Below are 19180 nucleotides of genomic sequence, written 5' to 3'. Positions count from 1 at the left end.
ATTCTGGTTCGACTGCATTTACCTTATGAGTGCGGGCCCCACTAGCGACGGACGCAGCGTGGGGACTGGGGAGATGATATTGTACCGGAATATGATAGAGAGGTCTCTCGACGGTGCACGTTAGCTGTATTAATCGTGGCCGTCCATCTAGTGGACTATCATGGATGCCTTGTGTTTCAAAAAAAATCAAACTAATCAGATAACCCTGTCCATCCAAAGAGGGGGAAACTAGATGGACGGAAGCGATTGATTCATTACTCTGCCACTTGTACTGAAAGGGAGCCAATCAGGTGCGGCTCTAACCATGGGCCCACCTTGATATATGTATTCTATATCCACACCGTCCATCCATTTTTCCATATCATTTTATATCACGAGCCTAAAAATTAAGCAGATCCAATTCTCAGGTGGACCATAACATAAGAAAAATTGGTAATTGACCATTAATGGGCCACAAAAGTTTTAGATCAAGCTGATATTTCTTTTATCCCTTCATCCAGAATTATGTGAGCTTATTAAGAGGTTGGATGACAAATAAAAATTACAGAAACCTTATGATGGGCCCGATGAAGTGTTTAATGGTAGGCCTATCATGGTCTACCTGAGATTTGGATCTTCTTTTTGTGGGGGTTTATGCCCTAAAATGATCTGGAAAAGTAGATGAACGGTGTGGATATAGAATACATACATCAAGGTGGCTCCTACTATAAGCGCCGTACCTAATCCGCTACCGTACTGGAGAGAGTTACTATAGTGTGGTCGCGTGAAGCCAATGAGAATCCGCCAAGTGTAGCCTCCGCATGCCGTCTTGGTAGGGATCGGAAATGGATTGGCTACTCCCCTGCCACCAGCCATTGGCTGGTGGTCGGTGCTCTGTGGGCCCACCATGATGTATGTGTTTCATCCATGCCGTCCATATATTTTTATCGATCATATAATAGTATTAAAGAAAAATAAAGATATATATCAATCTCAAGTGGACCACATTACTGTAAACAGTGTTGAATGAACGTTGACCATTAAAAACTTTTTGGGAGCCATAAAAGTTTTGGATCAATCCGATATTTATTTTTTCCCTTCATCTGGATCTTTATAACCTAATCAAGAGATTGGATGTCAAATAAAAAGTACAGTGGGCCTTAGGAGGATTTTAATGGTGGATATCCAATCATTTTTTTTTCCTGTAGTGTGGCCTACCTAAGATATATACCCATATCATTTTTTGTATCCATCCTAAAATGATCTGTAAAAATGGATGAACGGAATGGATGAAACACATACATCATGGTGGAGCCCACAGAGCACCGACCATCAGCCACGGGGCTGATGTCAGGGGGAGTAGCCAATCCCGTCTCGTAGGGATCATAGCCCGTACGTGTTTCGTCCCGACGCGTGTGCCACGTCATTGACTCGGTCTGCCACACAGGTCCGCGGCCGGTAGGTTAGGTTTGACTCGGGCCCGAGACGGCGTCCCATTTTCAAACGGCATGGATTTTAAAAATGGCCGTTAATCACCAGTTCACGGCTTGACGCGGTCGGCTTTTCCGGACCGAGCCGTGTCAAACTTACCCGGCTTAAACTCGCCGAGTCGAGGAAAATTGTAATACTTGGGGAAAATGACACAAGTAACCCCCCCTCGCATGGAAACTACCGGTCGCGGATGGCCTGCAACGAAATCGGATGCCGAACTGATTAGCTCAGTACACTTTTATCGTACTGAGTAAACTCTGTTGGGCCTACCTTCAATGTATGTGATTTATCCAAGCCGTCCATCCATTTTTCAAGCTCGTTTTAGGCGTTGGTTCAAAATTTTAAGCATACCCAAATCTCAAATGGAACACACTACAGGAAACAGTGGGAATAATGATTTTCACTCTTGAAACCTTACTAGGGCCCACAGTGATGTTTATTTGTTATACAACCTGTTAATAACATCACACTGACATGGATAAATGTAAAACATAAATATCAGCTTGATACAAAACATCCGTTGCCACTAAGAATTTTTCAACTGTAGATGTTCAATTCACACTACTTCCTGTGGTGTGGTCCACTTACCCATTGAATATGCATCGTTTTAAGGCTCAAGATCTAAAATTATCTGATAAAATAGATGTACGAAGTGGATAAAGTACATAAATTATGGTGGGCCTCACAGAGTTTACTAAGTTACTTAGTATGCAATGAGCTTCTACATGCGACAGCAAGTTCATGTGCTTCGAAGTTAGGTGGGCCATTATCATGTTTTTTTTTTTTTTTTTTGAAATTGCTCTATCATCAGTTATCTAAATTATTTTAGGGCATGAGCCCAAAACTGAAACAGATTCAAAGCCCAAGTGGGCCACGACGGGAAATAATGAGGATTAAATGTACATCATTGAAACATTAACGGGGCTATAGAAGTTTTGGATCAGGCTAACAGTTTTATACTGTCATTTCATCTCAATGGGAATGACCATGTGAATAGTATAGATAGTATATAAACATCACCATAGATCCGAAGGAGGTTTCAATGGTAGTCATTTCCCTCTCGTGAGGCTCACTTTAGCTTCCAATCTGCCTCATTTTTGGATCATGTGCTGACATAATCTAGCAAAATGAATAGATAGGGTGAATTTCTCACAAACATTACAATGGGCCTCACATATAGCTTATGAGCTCAAGAACTTCCGACAATGATAGGGTGTCGTTTACAATTGGCGATTGAAACTACCATACAACCTGCCCGTTAACATATACAAACGCGGATTGCGTACTACCCCCGCTCGTCCCTAGCTTCGAACGGGTAGTTCTGTGAGTGGGCCCACCGTGATGTATCTGTACATCCAAACCGTCTATCCCTTGTCTCAGATTATTTTAAGGCATCAAAACAAAAATGAGGCAGATCCAATGATCAAATGGACCACACCACAGATGACTCTTGCATTTAATGCAACTGACATTTAATGCTTTGTGCATTTTAATGCAACCAAGCTTATTATTTGATGTGGTCCACTTGAGGGTTGGATATACCTCATTTTTGTGTTCATGCCTTAAAGTAATCTCAGAAAAGAGATTGACGGTTTGGATATACAGATACATCATGGTAGGCTCGCCCACAGAATTGCCCGTTCTGAGCTAGGGATGGGCAGGGGTAGTACGCAATCCGCATCCAACATATACGTGGCATGTGTGCCTTTGTCCATCTTTATTTTTTTGCATGTGCTACTATCCATCTTTTCTTAAGCCCTACACATGCTAAAGCATATGATATGTGCTGATTTGCCACATGTACTCTTATCCATATAGTCCTAGTAGCATATAGTCCTAGTATATGCCACATCAGCCAATGCGCAGGTAGGCCATCCACCTTTAAAATCCCATGAGCCTAGTATGCCAATGTATTTCTTGCGCCACTTAGAGTTTCAACCATCTCACATGTGCCTTCAACTTCAATCTTTGCATGTGCACGTCTCAAAGTGTACTACAAATGCCACATATGCTCATATGGTACATGTCATTAACCACAATAAAAATTTTCTAAAGAAATTTTGTTTTGCCAAACAATAAAATTAAAAATAGCCTCTAAATTTTTAAAGGATCTCAAGAAAAAAAAAAAAAAACATTTCATTTTCTATGGTTTCTTAAAGATGAGATTTTCCTGTAAATACTTCCTTTCCCACGTGCTAGTAAAAAAATGTTTAATATTAACACAGGGAAGAGCATGAAATAATAAGAGACATTATCATCTTCATCAAGTAATTAAAACCTTGAATCTAATGGGAGAGTTCTTGAGTTCATAAGAAAATATGAGAGAAAATTTGGGTATTTTATTGAATAATAATCTAAAATTTTATGGATACAACACTTGTATATATGACTCAAAATCTTAATTCACAAGTCATCCAAAATAACAAAATTCTAACCCTAATTCGAAAGTTATCCAAAATAGTAAAACTCTTCTAAAGTCTAGTTTATAAAAAATTAAAAAAGTCTAGATAAACATTACAGGAAAACTCCTACCATGATTATAAAAATCTTAAACCACTAAAAATAAGGAAAAATGATAAAAATAGAATTAAATAAAAATAGTGATTTTTTCTAAAATCACAAATTTAAATTGAAAGAGCGTTTTCCTGCAAAACTAAGGTGTGCAACCTGCTATGCAGGTTAGTTGCCCCAAAACCATTGTTCCATAAAGATTAATTGGTTGTACGCTTTGTAATGATGCTTAGATTAAAAACAATGACTCTTTATGGTCAAAACTTTAAACGATAACTTTCTATATTTAGAATGAATTTCTTCAAATTGGACATGCCATATGTAAGATTTAGTTCTGTCATGCCCTATGTAGGATTGAGTCAGGTTCTGATGGATTACTTCTGCTTTCATTTGGACGTCTTTTAGTCTAGTTGTGTTAAGAATGCATTTATGGCGTATTCTATATCAATCTCCTCCACTTGGAAAGAACTTGTCTTTGAGTTATTCAATGAACTTGACTCATGATACTCATAAAGGTCTACTACATTGAAAGTCTATGAGATCTTCATGTCCTTTGGAAGATCAACAACAAATTTGTTATCATTGATTTTCCAGAGTATCGAAACATAAATCTTTTTATTCCTTGGCTTGTTATACGTTTCACTTGAAAACCTCTCCTTGCGTAGGTGAAATAGTATGTTATCACCTACTTCAAACACCTTCTGGCGCAGATGTTCGTCAGCCTCTTCCTTATACTTAGTATTAAACTCATGTGACTTCTTAGGTGTTAACAAGTCCAGCACAACACACGGACTCATGCTCTCTCTTATTAGATCCTTAATTACGGCTCAATTCATCCACTTGTCCTTGTAAAATCGCACATTCTTTCGAACTCATCTAATAATGTGGGTGATTAGGCAGACTTGCCCTTGTGACAAGACCAATGTGGTGTTGGATAATACATATGGAGAGCAACTTATCAAGAATTTCACAGGCATAATCCTTTTGAACTCCTACAATACTGGTTTCAACTTCTCTGAAATGTTCATGGGTTCTACTTCTTTTCCTTTTACAACTAATGCATTAATCTCTCGTCTCCTAAAATCTTTAATAAAATTACGTATGGTTACGAGAGACTGCTCCTCCACTTTATTTGTCTTATGTTGGTTATTCGTTCTTATAGAGACAATGATAATATTTCTACCATCACACACACACATACACACACACACACACACACACACACACACACACAAGGATGGCCTCTATGCGTGGTATCGATATCGTACTACCATAATCGACCAAGTAACATGCGACAAGCTTCCATATCAATCATATCAGACATTACTTGGTCCTTATAATATTTACTAATGGAGAGGTGAATACAACATTGTTTAGTTAGCTTTGTTTCACTAGCCTTTTTTATCTATCCAATAATGTATGGAGAGGGGATGCATTCTTGTCTTTAGTTGCAGCTTTCCACCATAATCTTCAACATGATGTTATCGTTACTCCCGCCACCTACACTCAGATCACAAATCTTTTGGTTCACGGTACACTTCGTTCGAAAGATGTTGTGTTGTGGTGAATCTATCTCCTTTTCAGACGTTTACAATAGCTTCCTCATGATCACACCATTACCAAGTGGTGGCCAATGATTCACCATTACCAAGTGGTGATATATGATTCATCATCAGTGTCGCACCATGAACATGATGACCGTGAGCTCCATCGTTGATCTCATATTTCCCATCATTATGATCACGATCTATCCTAAAGCTTCTGTCAAATGGTTGATCGCCACTTGCAATTCTTACATGACTTGCAGATTCTCCTGGTGGTAAGCTTCAAACACTGCTACTGTCATACGATTGTGCCCTAGAGCACCATCTGTAGGGTTGTTGCTCAAACCATTGTTAGAAGACGTCAAACTAACGAAGATCATCACTTTGATATCACTTGACATAGGGAAGAGTGTAAATCAATAAGAGAAAGATTATTGTCTTCCTCAAGTGATCAAAACCTTAAATCCACAAAGAGAGTTCTTGAATCCACAAGAAAATAAGATTAAATTTTTTTTAAAAAAAAAATTCAGTATTTTATTGAATAATAATATAAAGTTTTACAATTACATCACTTGTATATATGACTCAAAACCCTAACTCAAAAGTTATCCAAAATAGAAAAACTCTTTAAAAGTCTACTTTGCCAAAAATATAAAGTCCAAATAAACCTTACTAGAGAATTCATAACCTAATTACAAGCGATTTTTAAAAAGAATGAAAATTTAACACTCTAAAAAAATTTAAAAAATTCAAAAAAAGATACAACAAAAATAAAAATTACTAAAAATAATAAATTTTCCTAAAATTCTAATTTTGAACTGAAAGCGCATCTTTTCCTATGAAATAGAGGTGTGCAACCTTTTATGTAATTTAGTTAACTCTCGGAACCATCGTTGCATAAAGATTGATAAGTTGTATGTTTCATGATAATGCATGAATTAAAAGTTACAGCTCTTTTACAATTAAAACTTTGAATGACAATTTTTTTTCATCCGGAATGAATTTCTTCAAAGCAAACATGCTCACGACCTAATAACATCATACCCCATGTAAGATTGAGTCTTATATTGATGGATTACTTCTGCTTTTGTTTAAACTTCTTTTGGTACTTTGGTACCATGAATGCGTATATATAAGGTGCATTCTACATCATATTATAAGTGAAATCTGTAGTAAAAATGACAAAATTACCATTTCTTTTGGTAACTTTTTACTTTTTCATTATAAGTTCTACCTTGTCACATGCACACATTGCCCTGCTTAACGCAACAGCATCTCTGTTGGACTGTTTTACATTGCTCTGCAATTTGGACGGCCTGGACTGCCCTACTAGTATGCCATTCGACATGTGTAAAAGCCTCAACCGATTCTAAGGGATGTAAACTGAGTACTTCCCCGCCTGTCTAGAGCGTACAACAGGCCCCATCATGATGTATGGGTTTTATACAAGGCTCAAGTGGACCACACCAAAAGGAATCAATGTAATAATGATGCCCACCTTGGAAACCTTTTTAGGGCCCACCATCATGTTTATTTGCTATCTAACCTTTTCATGGGATCACATAGACATGGATGAAGTTATATTACAGATATCACCATTGATCAAAACTTTTGAGGCTTTCAAGAAGTTTTTAATGGTGGGCGTTCAATCCCATTGTGTAGTCCAATTGAGCCTTGTATCTGCTGCATTTTTATTTTTTTATTTTTATTTTTAAACTTATACTTAACATAATATGGCAAAATGGATGGACGGTGTGGATAAAACCCAAACATCATGGTTATGCAAATTGGGTAGATCTAAAGCGCAAGTGGATCATAACAATGGAAGCACGGTGCTAATGACACCATAGTTGAAACTTTCTTAGGCCCACCGTGATGTTTATTTACCATCTAACCGGTTACTTGGATGTATGAAAACACGAATATTACCTATCCCAAACTTCTGTGGGCCCAGGAAGTTTTCAACGGTGGACGTTTAATTATCAGGTCCACTTAAGCCTTGATATGAATATTTTTTGGACTTCTAACCTAAAATGACATGGAAAAATGGATGGACAGTATAGATAAAAGCCATACATTTTATGTTATGAGCCCAAAAATAAGATTGATCCAAATCTCAAGTGGGCCGCACAATGTTGATTGAACGCCCATCGTTAATAACTTGGTGGGGTCACAAAAGTTTTGGATCAAGCTGATATATATATTCTACACACGAACACAGTCCCCCACTCGAGCCCTTGACTGGTGTTGAAACTCTTGAGAGTCTACCATAGGGGTAAGGGGAAGGATCAAGCTTTGTGTGTGTGTGTGTATATAGAGAGTATATATATAGAGGAATGCTCAGCTATGCACCGGTTCGCACGTCATTATGTGCGAACCTTCCTATCAACCGTCGGATAAGGTAGACGGTTTGGATGAAGGCGCTCTTAGCGCGAGCTTAAAAAAGTGAGTTTCCTTCTCTCGCACGTCTCTTCACTCCCTCTCCGAAGGATGCGGCGAAAGCCTTTTCATATAAAATTCTTTCGCTGGGATGCTAGGTGGGTCCCACCAAGATGTTAATGATAAACCCAAACCGTCCATACATTTTTAAAAATAATTTTATGGTATGAACCCAAAACTGAGGTAGATCAAATTCTCAAGTGGGCCACACAGTGTTGATTGAACTCTCACCAATAAAAACTTCCCAGGGCTACCAAAATTTTGGATCAAGCTGATATTTGCTTTTTTGTCCATCATTCAGGTTTGCATGACCTAATCTACAGGTTAGATGTCAAATAAATATCACGGTGGGCCCTAAAAATATTTAATAGTGAGAATCATTATCATCGCTGCTTTCTGTGGTGTAGTTTACTTGAGATTTGGATTTGCCTCAATTTTGGGATAATGCCTTGAAATGATAAGGAAAAATGGATGGACAGGGTAGATTTCTCAAAAAGATCATGGTTGGCCCTATCTAAATTTTCAACGATCTTTGCAAATTGTGAGCGTAATTAGGGGGCAGATTTGATTTCCCGTGAAAGCCTTTTGCAAGAAGTTCCTGCGCAAGGATGCTGGGTGGGGGCCATAATCATGTTTTTGAAAAATATACTCTGTTCATCCGTTTGTAGAGCTTATTTTAGGAAAATCTACCAAAAACGAGGTGGATCCAAAACTAAAGTTTGCCACACGAGAGGGAAAATTGGAGAAAGAAATACCTACCGTTGAAACCTTCCTGGGCTCTACCTTGATGTTTATATGCCATCAAAACCGTTTATAAGGTGATTAACACAGGTATGAAGTGAAAATATAGAAAATTTATCCTAAAAAATAAGCTTTTATGATCATTAAAATGTTTCAACGGTTCTCACTGAAACCCTACTGTTTCCTCTCGTGTGGCCTAGTCGAGTCTTGGATCTACCTCATTTTTTGTCGGTTATCCTAAAATTAGCTTGCAAAATGGATGAACGGAATATATTTTCCAAAAACATGATGGTGGGCCCCACCCAGCATCCTTGCCCAGGAACTTCTTCTGCCAAAGCTTTCGCAAGAAATCCGCATCACCACGGAGGTTGACGCAGAATGGATACTGGCATAGGTTGAGTAGCCAGAGACGATTGGAGTGACGTCACCAAGTTCTGTGTGCCCCACATGATGTATGTGTTGTATCCCCATCGTCCATACATTTGGAGAGATCATTTTAGGATATGGTCCAAAGAATGAGGTAGATCCAAGGTTGGGGTGGATCCAAACCATGGGAATATGGTGTGGTCCAGCTGAGATTTAGATCTACCTCATTTTTGGGACCAAGCCCTAAAATTATCTTTCAAAATAGATGGACGGCGTGGATAAAACACATACATCATTGTGGGGTCCACATAGCACCGACCACTCGCCACTTGGCTGGTGGCGGCGTCACTAGCCAAGCCGCGTCCCCTCAGGGGTTGGTATGCAAACCGCGTACGCAAGACGGGGGAGTCTCGCCCAACATACGAGGAGGGCTGTCAACGGTCCGGGCCTGAGGTTTGTATTGGCCCGGATATTGAACTGTTTTGGGCAGGGCCTTCGGGCTGATCTATTCAAATTTCTACGTTTGCAGGCACGAGCCCGGCCCATTGACACCTCTCTGTCTCCCGACTTCGGAAAAAGTAAGCAACTCACAAGAGTATTGTAAAGTTGTAGTCCACAAAACCTCAAATCATACAAGGGCCCACCTTAGATGATTCTAACCGTTGATTCGGCCATTAGCCTCAAAAATCACTTAATGTGTAAGCAGTTATCCCCATTAACGTCCAAAAACCGATGGTTAAAACAAGAACGCTAATGATTCCCTCTTGTATCTTTTCCCATCCAATTGAAGCCACTGATCTGATAACTGTAATTATCGAATAACTAATATTTTATTTAACGGTAACATCAGAATAGTGGTCACTAATTGAACGGTTGGGATCATGTTGAAATCATTACAGTGGACCTAATCACAGGGTCGTATGAATAGTCTCATGAATTCCGGCCATTCCCACCAAGTTGGACCACTTCACACATAAGTTGTAGTAACCGACCCGGTCATGTAGTCCGCGGACCACCAAAGAAATATTGGTATTCCAATAACTTGGCTATAATATGGAGGATCCAAACCGTTCAAAAGGTTTCCTGGACTAATTATGAGTTGTCAAAAATGATCCTAGCCATTGAAATTACAGAATAACCGTTCGAGTATATTTTCTACAGAAAGTGGACCGTACGTTCCCATCCAGGTAGGGACAACCTCCTAAAGTGGGCATGATAATGATCCACGTGGCCTCAGTAGCCCGAGGGCTACCTAAACTTTTTTACCACAGCAAGGAGAGTGACTCCAGATCAAAGCCAAGTCAGCCCCCACCATCAAGCTAGTTTTTGAAGAAAAAAATAACATAAAATAATAGCCGTCGAAATGGCTCTTGTCCTTTTTGTGGTTGAATCGGAACCGATTTCAGGTCTGAAAAGGTTGGACGGGTGTGGCACGTGGGCCACCAAAGCCATGGAAAACCATTTTAAAAATACGGCTAGTAGACTGGGAATGCAGTAGACCCAGTTCCCAACATTACACGTTGAATGATTACACGTCGATCAGGACCGTTACTTTTGGGGACCTATTTTGCTGAATTATTTATCAAAATCTCAAACATTTTAGGCAATACCAACCATCACTATACTTCAATTTCTCCCATTTGATGTGGGTCGTTAAGTTTTCTTGTTTTCTACCGTCTCATGGAAGGACACTGATTGGATGGATAGTGTCATCTGATCTATATATATACTTTAATAATTTTACTATCCAAGGTACTTTTAAAAATATGAACGGTCTAGATTGATAGATCATCCTTTCATTTGCTTGGGGTAGATCTGGCCCTACTATATTCCAGTCCTCCTTACTCTACTGTATCAATTCCCTCTATAGAAAAGTTTAGAAAACCGGAAGCTTTTGCGTACCTCGCGTAGGTACCGTACTGGCGTCACTTTCTATAACATGGTTACCATACATAAAATCTAGACCGTCCATCAGGTGAATCATCCATTCTTATCCTTTATACCAGAAAACAGGATGATTCAAAAATCAGGTGGGCCATCCCATTAGATTATTCCTAGAAACATCTAAATTCACTTGACATGGCACAGGAGAGTTTTATTAAAATGTGATTTCTAGGAAATTATTTCATCCAGTTGAATAACATCAGATGAACAGATTGGATGGAATATATACAGTACTGTGGACCCTACACAAAACTAATGGTGGGCGTCCCATTCCAAACTTTTCCTAATTTGTGGCCTATTTATATTTTTTATGGTCATTATTTTTGGATTTGGATGTGAAAATGTGGTACCATACCATGTGGACGGTGTGGATCTAATTAAATATAGTCCACGTGTATCTAAATCCGCGAGGCACCTAGCGCTTGTTATGCTAGCACGCGGTTCATCAAAAGCTAAAGAGAAGAATAGAAATTCAAAACGCACAGGCGTTCGACAACGCTTTCCTGGCTGCTTCCAATTTTTAAATCTATCTCTCTCTCTCTCTCTCTCCGAATCACAGCCCAAAAACACGCACAAAAGAAACTTCTTCGACACCCGACCAGTCAACAACCCCAACTCCCTCTCTCCTCCTTAAAACCCCAAATCCCCCTTCTCTTCCTTCCACACACACTGCACATCTCATCCAGAGATCTGTTGAGTGTTTGGATTTCCTCCCTTTTCCATCTCCAAAACCCAGTTTTCAGATCGAAAAATCTCATACCCAGTAAAGAGAAAACCCAGAAAATCCATCTCTTCCAACCCCAATCTCATTGAAAGAAGATAGACAGAGAGAGAGAGAGAGAGAGAAGGCCCCATCTTTTTTCATCCATTGATTCTCTATCTGGGTATTTGGATTTTTTGGAATTCCTCCTTTCTATCATCCCCAAAGGATTTTTTATACAAAAAAATCAGACCCAGAAAGGAAAACCCAGAAAAAAATTCACTTCTCAATCCCAAAATCATCTGAAGAAAAAACCCAGATCTTTTCTCTGTTTCAGGTTCTTCAATCCAAAAATTCAAACCCCAGAAAGTGAAATTTGAATATATATATTTTTTTCCAATCCCCATGGAGATTTCCTACAAACCCATCCTCTTCTTCTGCCTTTTGATTTCTCTTTTCCTCCCTTCCTACTCGCAATGCAGCTACACCTTCAGCAACCGTATCTTCCAATCCTGCAGCGCTCTTCCCGTCCTCAACGCTAATCTCCACTGGACTTACACAGCTTCAAACAACAGCATCCAGATCGCTTACCGGGCCACCCAATCCACCGGCAGATGGATCGCCTGGGCAATCAACCCGACCTCGACCCGGATGCAAGGCTCGCAGGCTCTCGTCGCCTTCCAGCACTCGAACGGGACCATGGTAGCCTACACAACGCCGATCAACACCATGAGTCCTACGATGCTGCCAGGTCCTCTGAGCTTCCCAGTGACGAGCATCGCCGCCGAGCACGTTGGTGGCCAGATGATCATCTATGCCACTGTGACGCTGCCGTCTAACAGCCTGACCATCAATCAAGTGTGGCAAGAGGGGCCCGTCTCCAGCGATGTTCCACAGATTCATCCTACAAGTGGGAACAACGTTCGATCGATGGGGACCTTGAATCTTCAGTCAGGGGGGACGACTGCCGCAGGCGGGGTTGTAAGGATTCGACGCAAAAATGTGAGTAGTTTCAGTTCTCTGCTAATAGCTTCTTCTGAGAAGAAAATCTGCTGCTGTTATTATGATTTTTAGTTGTTTGGTTGAATTTGAATTTTGGGTATTTCTATCTTTATATGATCACTGTGTTGGATTGGTTTGTCTATTTCTATGCGATGGATGGACCCTGTTTGATCAATTAAGGCCCGCTGATTGGCGATCTAAACCAGCCACATGGTCCCCTTTGTGGGATTGTAGATACCCAAAAAGACTTCATCAGAGCATGATCCTAACCCTCTGATGAATTTTCCATTTGGATGGCTATAATCATCCAATAGGGGGAGATACAGGGACATGAAAATCCAATCATTGGCTGCACCATACTGGTTTTTTTCGATTAAGCATTTATATGGTTATTGGGTGTTTTCAATTGTAATTCAGGTGGTTTGGATTTTATTTTATTTTTTTGGGTATTCTGGAGGAAGGATTTTGAATGATTTGGCTTGGATTTCTGTTATTGTGGGCTTCTACAAAACTCAAAATTTTCAGATTACAATTGCCTCAAAAGTCAATTGCAAAACTCCTAATTATGCTGATTGAATTGCAATTTTAGTGTTTTTCATTTCTCCTTCTATCTTTCTATGATATTTAAAGGCACCATCCTCTTTTGATGAATATCTCTGTGAGAGGAAAGGATCTAGTACAACTAGTTATGTTCTAGGCTGAGAATATAACTAGCTGCTTTCGGCACATCGGAACATCCAAACATCAACCTGGACACTTCAGTCATTACAGCCCACTATTAATGAGCCACTATGTAAAAATCACGCCGATCAGACGAGCTTACCCCTCCAAATGTTGGTCATCATTGTTGTAACTTTGCAAGCAATATATCGAAATCATTTAGATTGATAAGTAATCCAAGGTGTGTCTCATCCAATAGATGCTTCAAGTTGATGATCTATTGTTTGGATGGTTATGATTGTCTGATTGGTGAGTTTATTGCATATTCACATGAAAGTGTTGTCTTTGAATGAAAGAACAGCCCTTGTTTCCCCCCTAACATGTGAGCTACATCCCCGAAAAGAACAGCCCAGATTGACATATGGACAGTCCCACATTTCCGAAGCAACTAGTTGTTTTGTAACACCTCTTGAGTTATGTAACATCTCAGTCATGCCTCAATGTTTTATTTGACAGATTGATTTTCAAATGATACCGCATGTTTCTATCTAATTATACTTATCTGACGATTTGATTTTCATGATATCGGATCCTGATTCTTACTATGATTGGAATTGGAATTCAGGCTCATGGAGTGTTGGCTGCAATCAGTTGGGGCACTTTGATGCCTATTGGTATCATCATAGCAAGGTACCTGAAGGTGTTTAAGGCAGCTGACCCGGCCTGGTTTTACCTCCACGCTGCTTGCCAGACCTCAGCCTACATCGTCGGTGTCGCCGCCTGGGGAACTGGCCTGAAACTCGGCAGCGAGTCTGCTGGGGTCAAATATGGCCCTCACCGTAACATTGGCATTGCCCTCTTCTGTCTAGGCACTCTACAGGTACTCTCTTCTTTTGCCTATGTATGTCTGCATGTATGTACATATCTCTACTATATATAACGGCAACAGCTTTGGACACTTCCTGCCCTCTCAATTAGTCTTCACAACCTTAGTTAGGAGAGGGTGACTGCTCCATAAAAATGTAGCTGCTTTGCGGAGAATGCTTGAGATTCAAAGCACAAGCAACTGCATGGATTGCATCGCTTCCTTTCACTTCTTTTAATGCGTGTAGCCTACATCATTTCTCCTCTTCCCTAATTATACACAAAGTGTTTAATTAGGGAGACTGTTAGAGAAAGGCTTTGTTGGGCCCGCCTGATGACTATGTGACATCCACTCTATACATCTATTAAGTCAGCTCATGTGATATTCCAAAAATTGGGCAAATCGAGACTTAAGTGGGCCACAACGAGGGAAATAGTGAGGATGAGTGAACTTAAGTGGGCCACAACAAGGGGAATAGTGAGGATGGGTCACTCACGTGTATGTAGCCCAACTTTCCTTTTGCCTCTCTTCTTTTTTCTCTCACTTCCGAATCTCTCCCACCTTTCAAAGAAAGTTAGTGGGAATTGCAACACAGATTCGAAAATGGGATTTTTTATTTTATTTTAGTCTATGAAATACATGACTGAAATATTGGCCATCATTGGAGGGAAGGAAATATGTGCTCACCGACTCTAGGTTGGAAAAAAAAAAAAGAGGCATTTTTAAATCAATCAAAAGCCAATATGCTTCCTTAATCTTTTGCTTGGATTTGTATTAATTCACCAATGAGCTTGGATGCCCATGCATTGAAATGCATATAAACTACACTTGGGATGGTCTTTAATGGCAGCTTTGCTTCCCGTGTAGGTGTTTGCCTTGCTTCTGAGGCCGAAGAAGGACCACAAGTATCGTCTCTACTGGAACATCTACCACCATGCAACCGGATACACTGTGATCATCCTCAGCATTGTCAACATCTTCAAAGGCTTCGACATACTGGAGCCCGAGAAGAAGTGGAAGCGCGCATACATTGGCATCCTCATCGCATTGGGTGCGATCGCACTTGTTCTGGAAGCTATCACATGGCCCATTGTTATAAAGAGGAAGAAGGAGGACTCTGAGAAGTCCCACCATGGTGCGAATGGAGTGAATGGTTATGGTGTTAGGCACCAGGGAGCATAGGCTTATAGAGAGAGTATTGTTGTAGGCTATCTTGTATACACGGTGTTTGTGTTCTTTGCTTTTATTTGTCTTTTGAGCATTTTGAGGGTGTTTGGTTACCCTGATTGCATGTACTGATGGAGCTACTTATTATTTTAGATGTTATTCTTTCGTAGTGAAAGCTGGAGTAGACTTACAGATTTACTTATGGATGTGGTTTAGATACTTCTTCTTCTTCTTGGTCATTTCAAAAGCACTGAAATTTTTGGAATTTCTACTCTCAAGGCCTGTTTGGATACATTGATTTCATAGATAATGTGATGATTATTAGGTTTGCATGTTTGGCCAGCAAGCAGTATCCTCAAAATCATTAGATACTTGTAACCTTGTTTCTTGTGCCAGAGAATTTTGACCATAGATAATATAGTAATTATTACCTGAATTCCGCGTATTCAAACAGCTCAATTGTCCTTTCTATGGAAACCAATATTATCCATTTCTGCATGGATTCGTGTATCCAAACATGCCTAGAATCTCAATAATATTGAAATGAGGTGTGTGTCTTTATAAATAAATAAATAAAACTCTTTCGCATCCACACCAGATTCTTATTCACAAGGTTGTTTTTGGCGGATGGCCATTTCAGGAGTGGAGAAATAATCTCTACTCTTAGTAGAATTTTCAAACAATGTGAAAATGGAGCTCTGTCTGTTGTATTATGATAGAAATTCTAAAAATCAGTAAGGTGGTTAACAAAGAAACGGTTTAGAACAAAGGTTAAGCTAGGGTGCCCATTCCACCAGTAAAAGACCAGATATTATATAGTTAGGATCTCCAAATCTAGAGGACTTTTATTTATTTATTTATTTATTTATTTGCATGGTTTCTTAATTGAGTCGACATTTTTTACCATCAAACCATTGGCCCCACTTGTATAGATGGAAATCCCCTCACTAGCATGATTTAAAAATAAATTATTTAAAAAAAAAAAAAACATTTTCCATTTATCATATGGCTCACCGAGCTGATACATCAGTATTCGTTCTTGGATGATCTAAGATTGTGACACTTTTCAAGCATCTATATCATTTATTTGGTGATTGGGTTACCCTTATAAAACAAAATTTGTAATTCTTTTAAGCATTTATATCATTTGTTTTCAAAATGCATTCCCACCCATTATTAGGACACGAATTTTTAAAAAGATTTTATAATTTATATACTATTATTTATGAAATGCCAGTATAAATTAATAAATTTGATACAGTCCCAAGCTTGTGTAAAAAGAGAAGGTTGATGTCAAATAGGCCGCCAACAATTCACAAGAAGTAATTCCCAATTAGTTGAGATAAGGCTCCGGAGATGGTGATGCCTTTTTTATTATTATTTTTATTTCAAATTTGATACCATCTGCAATTCATTTGATTGCAAAATTGTTGCCTATTTACACCATTTGTTCCAAAAATACCCTTGTGTATAAATTATAAGTAGGCAACCCACTTTCAACATCTTGTCCACAATGCCCTACTATTTGTTGCTAATTAAACATCATATTTCTTTCGTTAAAATGATATGAATCCATAAAAAATCTTCTAAGCCTTAGTCACAAGTTTTGGAATCTCTATTAAACAACTACTGAAAGATTACATTAATCTATTGATAATGACAATAATAATAATAGTGGTGGTGGTGATTATGATGATGATGATGATGATAATAATAATAATAATAATAATATATTATATAAACGCAAGGGGGACAATTTTACCCTTGCAATTAAAGCAATTTACATATTCTAAGGTCATAGGAAAATATTTCAGAAAAAGATGAGAGTAGTTTGGGAACTGAAGTTTAAATTTCACCTGCAATAAAAGCTTCTTTACTTTCATTTTAAACAATTATTTTTTTTGTAGGCCATTGATGAAAGGCTATTCTGAAGATTTTTTGGACAACCCATCGAATCAACAGTTTAGATCATATTATCATTGCCCCACAAGTATGCAATCATGCACATCATAGATTTATATTATACATTTGCTGAAAATCAGGATTCCTGGATACACATACTTTAATTAGTTCATCAATTTTGAAAATGACTTGGAAAGTCAATGAAATTAGATATTTAGTCCTAGCTTTTCAATAATGTCATGTGATCATGCCATGTATTAGATTATTAGTATATGCTAGGCCCACATGCCCACATGCATATACAAGGAGAGTACCTTCCAAGTCATGTTGGTACACTTTCAACGGTTGACCATCAACCCCCCAAATCTAAGAAATGGCTACTGTTGAGTCTATTTTTTAATGGAAGATAGCTCACCATCATCTTGAAAATGGTGGTGGTCCATCCATCTTGACCATTCAAATTGTGGGGTACATTGCGGATAAAACATATTAATAAGATCACAGTAATCAAGAAATCTTAACCATCCATTGATGGCTATCAAATTAATGGTTAAAAGTAAAATTGCAAGCAGTAAAAATTCCAAGGTTAATAAAAAAATCAGATGGTTACCATCATCTCCTCAACAGACTAAGGGTTTGGATCAGTGAACCATGGGCCCACTTCTTAAAACCAAGAACCACAAGAGTTCCCTTGCAGCAGTGCACATGGGTGAGAGCCGGGCAATCAATCTTAGGTGGTCCAGTAGCAAATGTTATTTAGCATCCATAGGTCCATTTATATGGAGGGTCCACACATGCGTGTAAAACTGTACAGTGCATTCAAGGCATATGTGTCGCTCACATAAATAGTAACAATTGACAACTCATTTAGTGCAACTGATCAAATTTTAGATGGGTTTGACATGGGACGCACCGAAAATTATAAAATCATGGCTTGAATGAAAAATAGAGTTGACTGAAATCGTTTACATGAATGACTCAATGCTATAGAGTGTTTATGATATAAGCCATTCATGAATGAAAATAGGGTTAGTGTTTGAAATTGACCTGAGACTATATAAGACAAAGCTAATGACAATCTCATGGGTAGCAGGGTACTACAAAAGTTGTTTAGAATTTTTTTTTCAAGATTTAGTACATATTACAGCTTCCGACGGCTATAACTTATTAACTAGGTCTTCATTTTCACTCATAATATGTTATTAGAAACTATCAACGAGCTCTATGTGTTAGTTTATAATTTTGAACCAAAGGACCAATCCTAATGAACCAATGGGGTGAACTTTTCCGAAGATGATCCATCTCATTGCTATCTTATATTTAAATGGGCGCCTACCGTGTTGTTTATTGTCTTGCGAAAGTGTGACCATGAAGTATGCAATTGGCCCCAAATGATTTTCCGAAAGTGGCCACTTTAGGAGTTATAATTGAGTTTGAAATAAAAATTATTATTTTTAGTAAGTTACTTTTTTTTTCTTATTTTTAAGATATTATATACATACGGATTGAAGAAGACCTTATACTTAAGTCCTTGTTTGAATCATGCGAAACAGTTTGAGTTAGTTTAAAAGTTTTTTACCATTTCTAATATTCTGCCAAGGTTATGTTAAATCATAACAATTTTATGCAAACATATTCATAATTTTTCAATACGATTTTCTCTTTAAGAGTTTGGGGGTCTTATTTTTTTCTTTCCTTCCTTCTTTTGTCCTTGTGAATTCAAGATTCCCTGTGGGTCACGCAATTATCTTATGCGAAAAAAGATGGTAACCTTTTCCTATACTTTCCACCACACATCCACTACGCTACAAACCGACTTGGTGAGTGGGTAGATGTCTTTTTAGTAGTCTTTCTAAACATTAGTGAGCT

At 38.7% G+C, this 19180-nt stretch overlaps 1 protein-coding gene across 1 annotated transcript; it reads left to right on the top strand.

Moving 5' to 3' along the window:
* The first annotated feature begins 11558 nt into the window (after positions 1-11558).
* On the top strand, positions 11559-15584 carry LOC131228564 (cytochrome b561 and DOMON domain-containing protein At5g47530). The gene is made up of 3 exons (XM_058224316.1): positions 11559-12717; positions 14003-14257; positions 15110-15584. The coding sequence occupies exons 1-3, from the start codon at positions 12121-12123 to the stop codon at positions 15422-15424; spliced, it is 1167 nt and encodes a 388-aa protein (XP_058080299.1). The 5' UTR covers positions 11559-12120; the 3' UTR covers positions 15425-15584.
* Positions 15585-19180: the final 3596 nt, after the last annotated feature.

This window comes from Magnolia sinica, chromosome 16 (genome assembly GCF_029962835.1).
Source record: "Magnolia sinica isolate HGM2019 chromosome 16, MsV1, whole genome shotgun sequence".
NCBI lineage: Eukaryota > Viridiplantae > Streptophyta > Magnoliopsida > Magnoliales > Magnoliaceae > Magnolia > Magnolia sinica.
Note: the sequence above shows the minus strand (reverse complement) of the source record. Positions and strands in the feature narration are given on the sequence as shown.

What these genes read in the sequence shown, in the direction of transcription:
- LOC131228564 (XM_058224316.1), top strand. Translation starts at nt 12,121, where the DNA reads ATGGAGATTTCCTACAAACCCATCCTCTTCTTCTGCCTTTTGATTTCT. An exon ending in TAAGGATTCGACGCAAAAAT is followed by an intron (nt 12,718 to 14,002) that starts GTGAGTAGTTTC and finishes ATTGGAATTCAG; the next exon opens with GCTCATGGAGTGTTGGCTGC. An exon ending in TCTGTCTAGGCACTCTACAG is followed by an intron (nt 14,258 to 15,109) that starts GTACTCTCTTCT and finishes CTTCCCGTGTAG; the next exon opens with GTGTTTGCCTTGCTTCTGAG.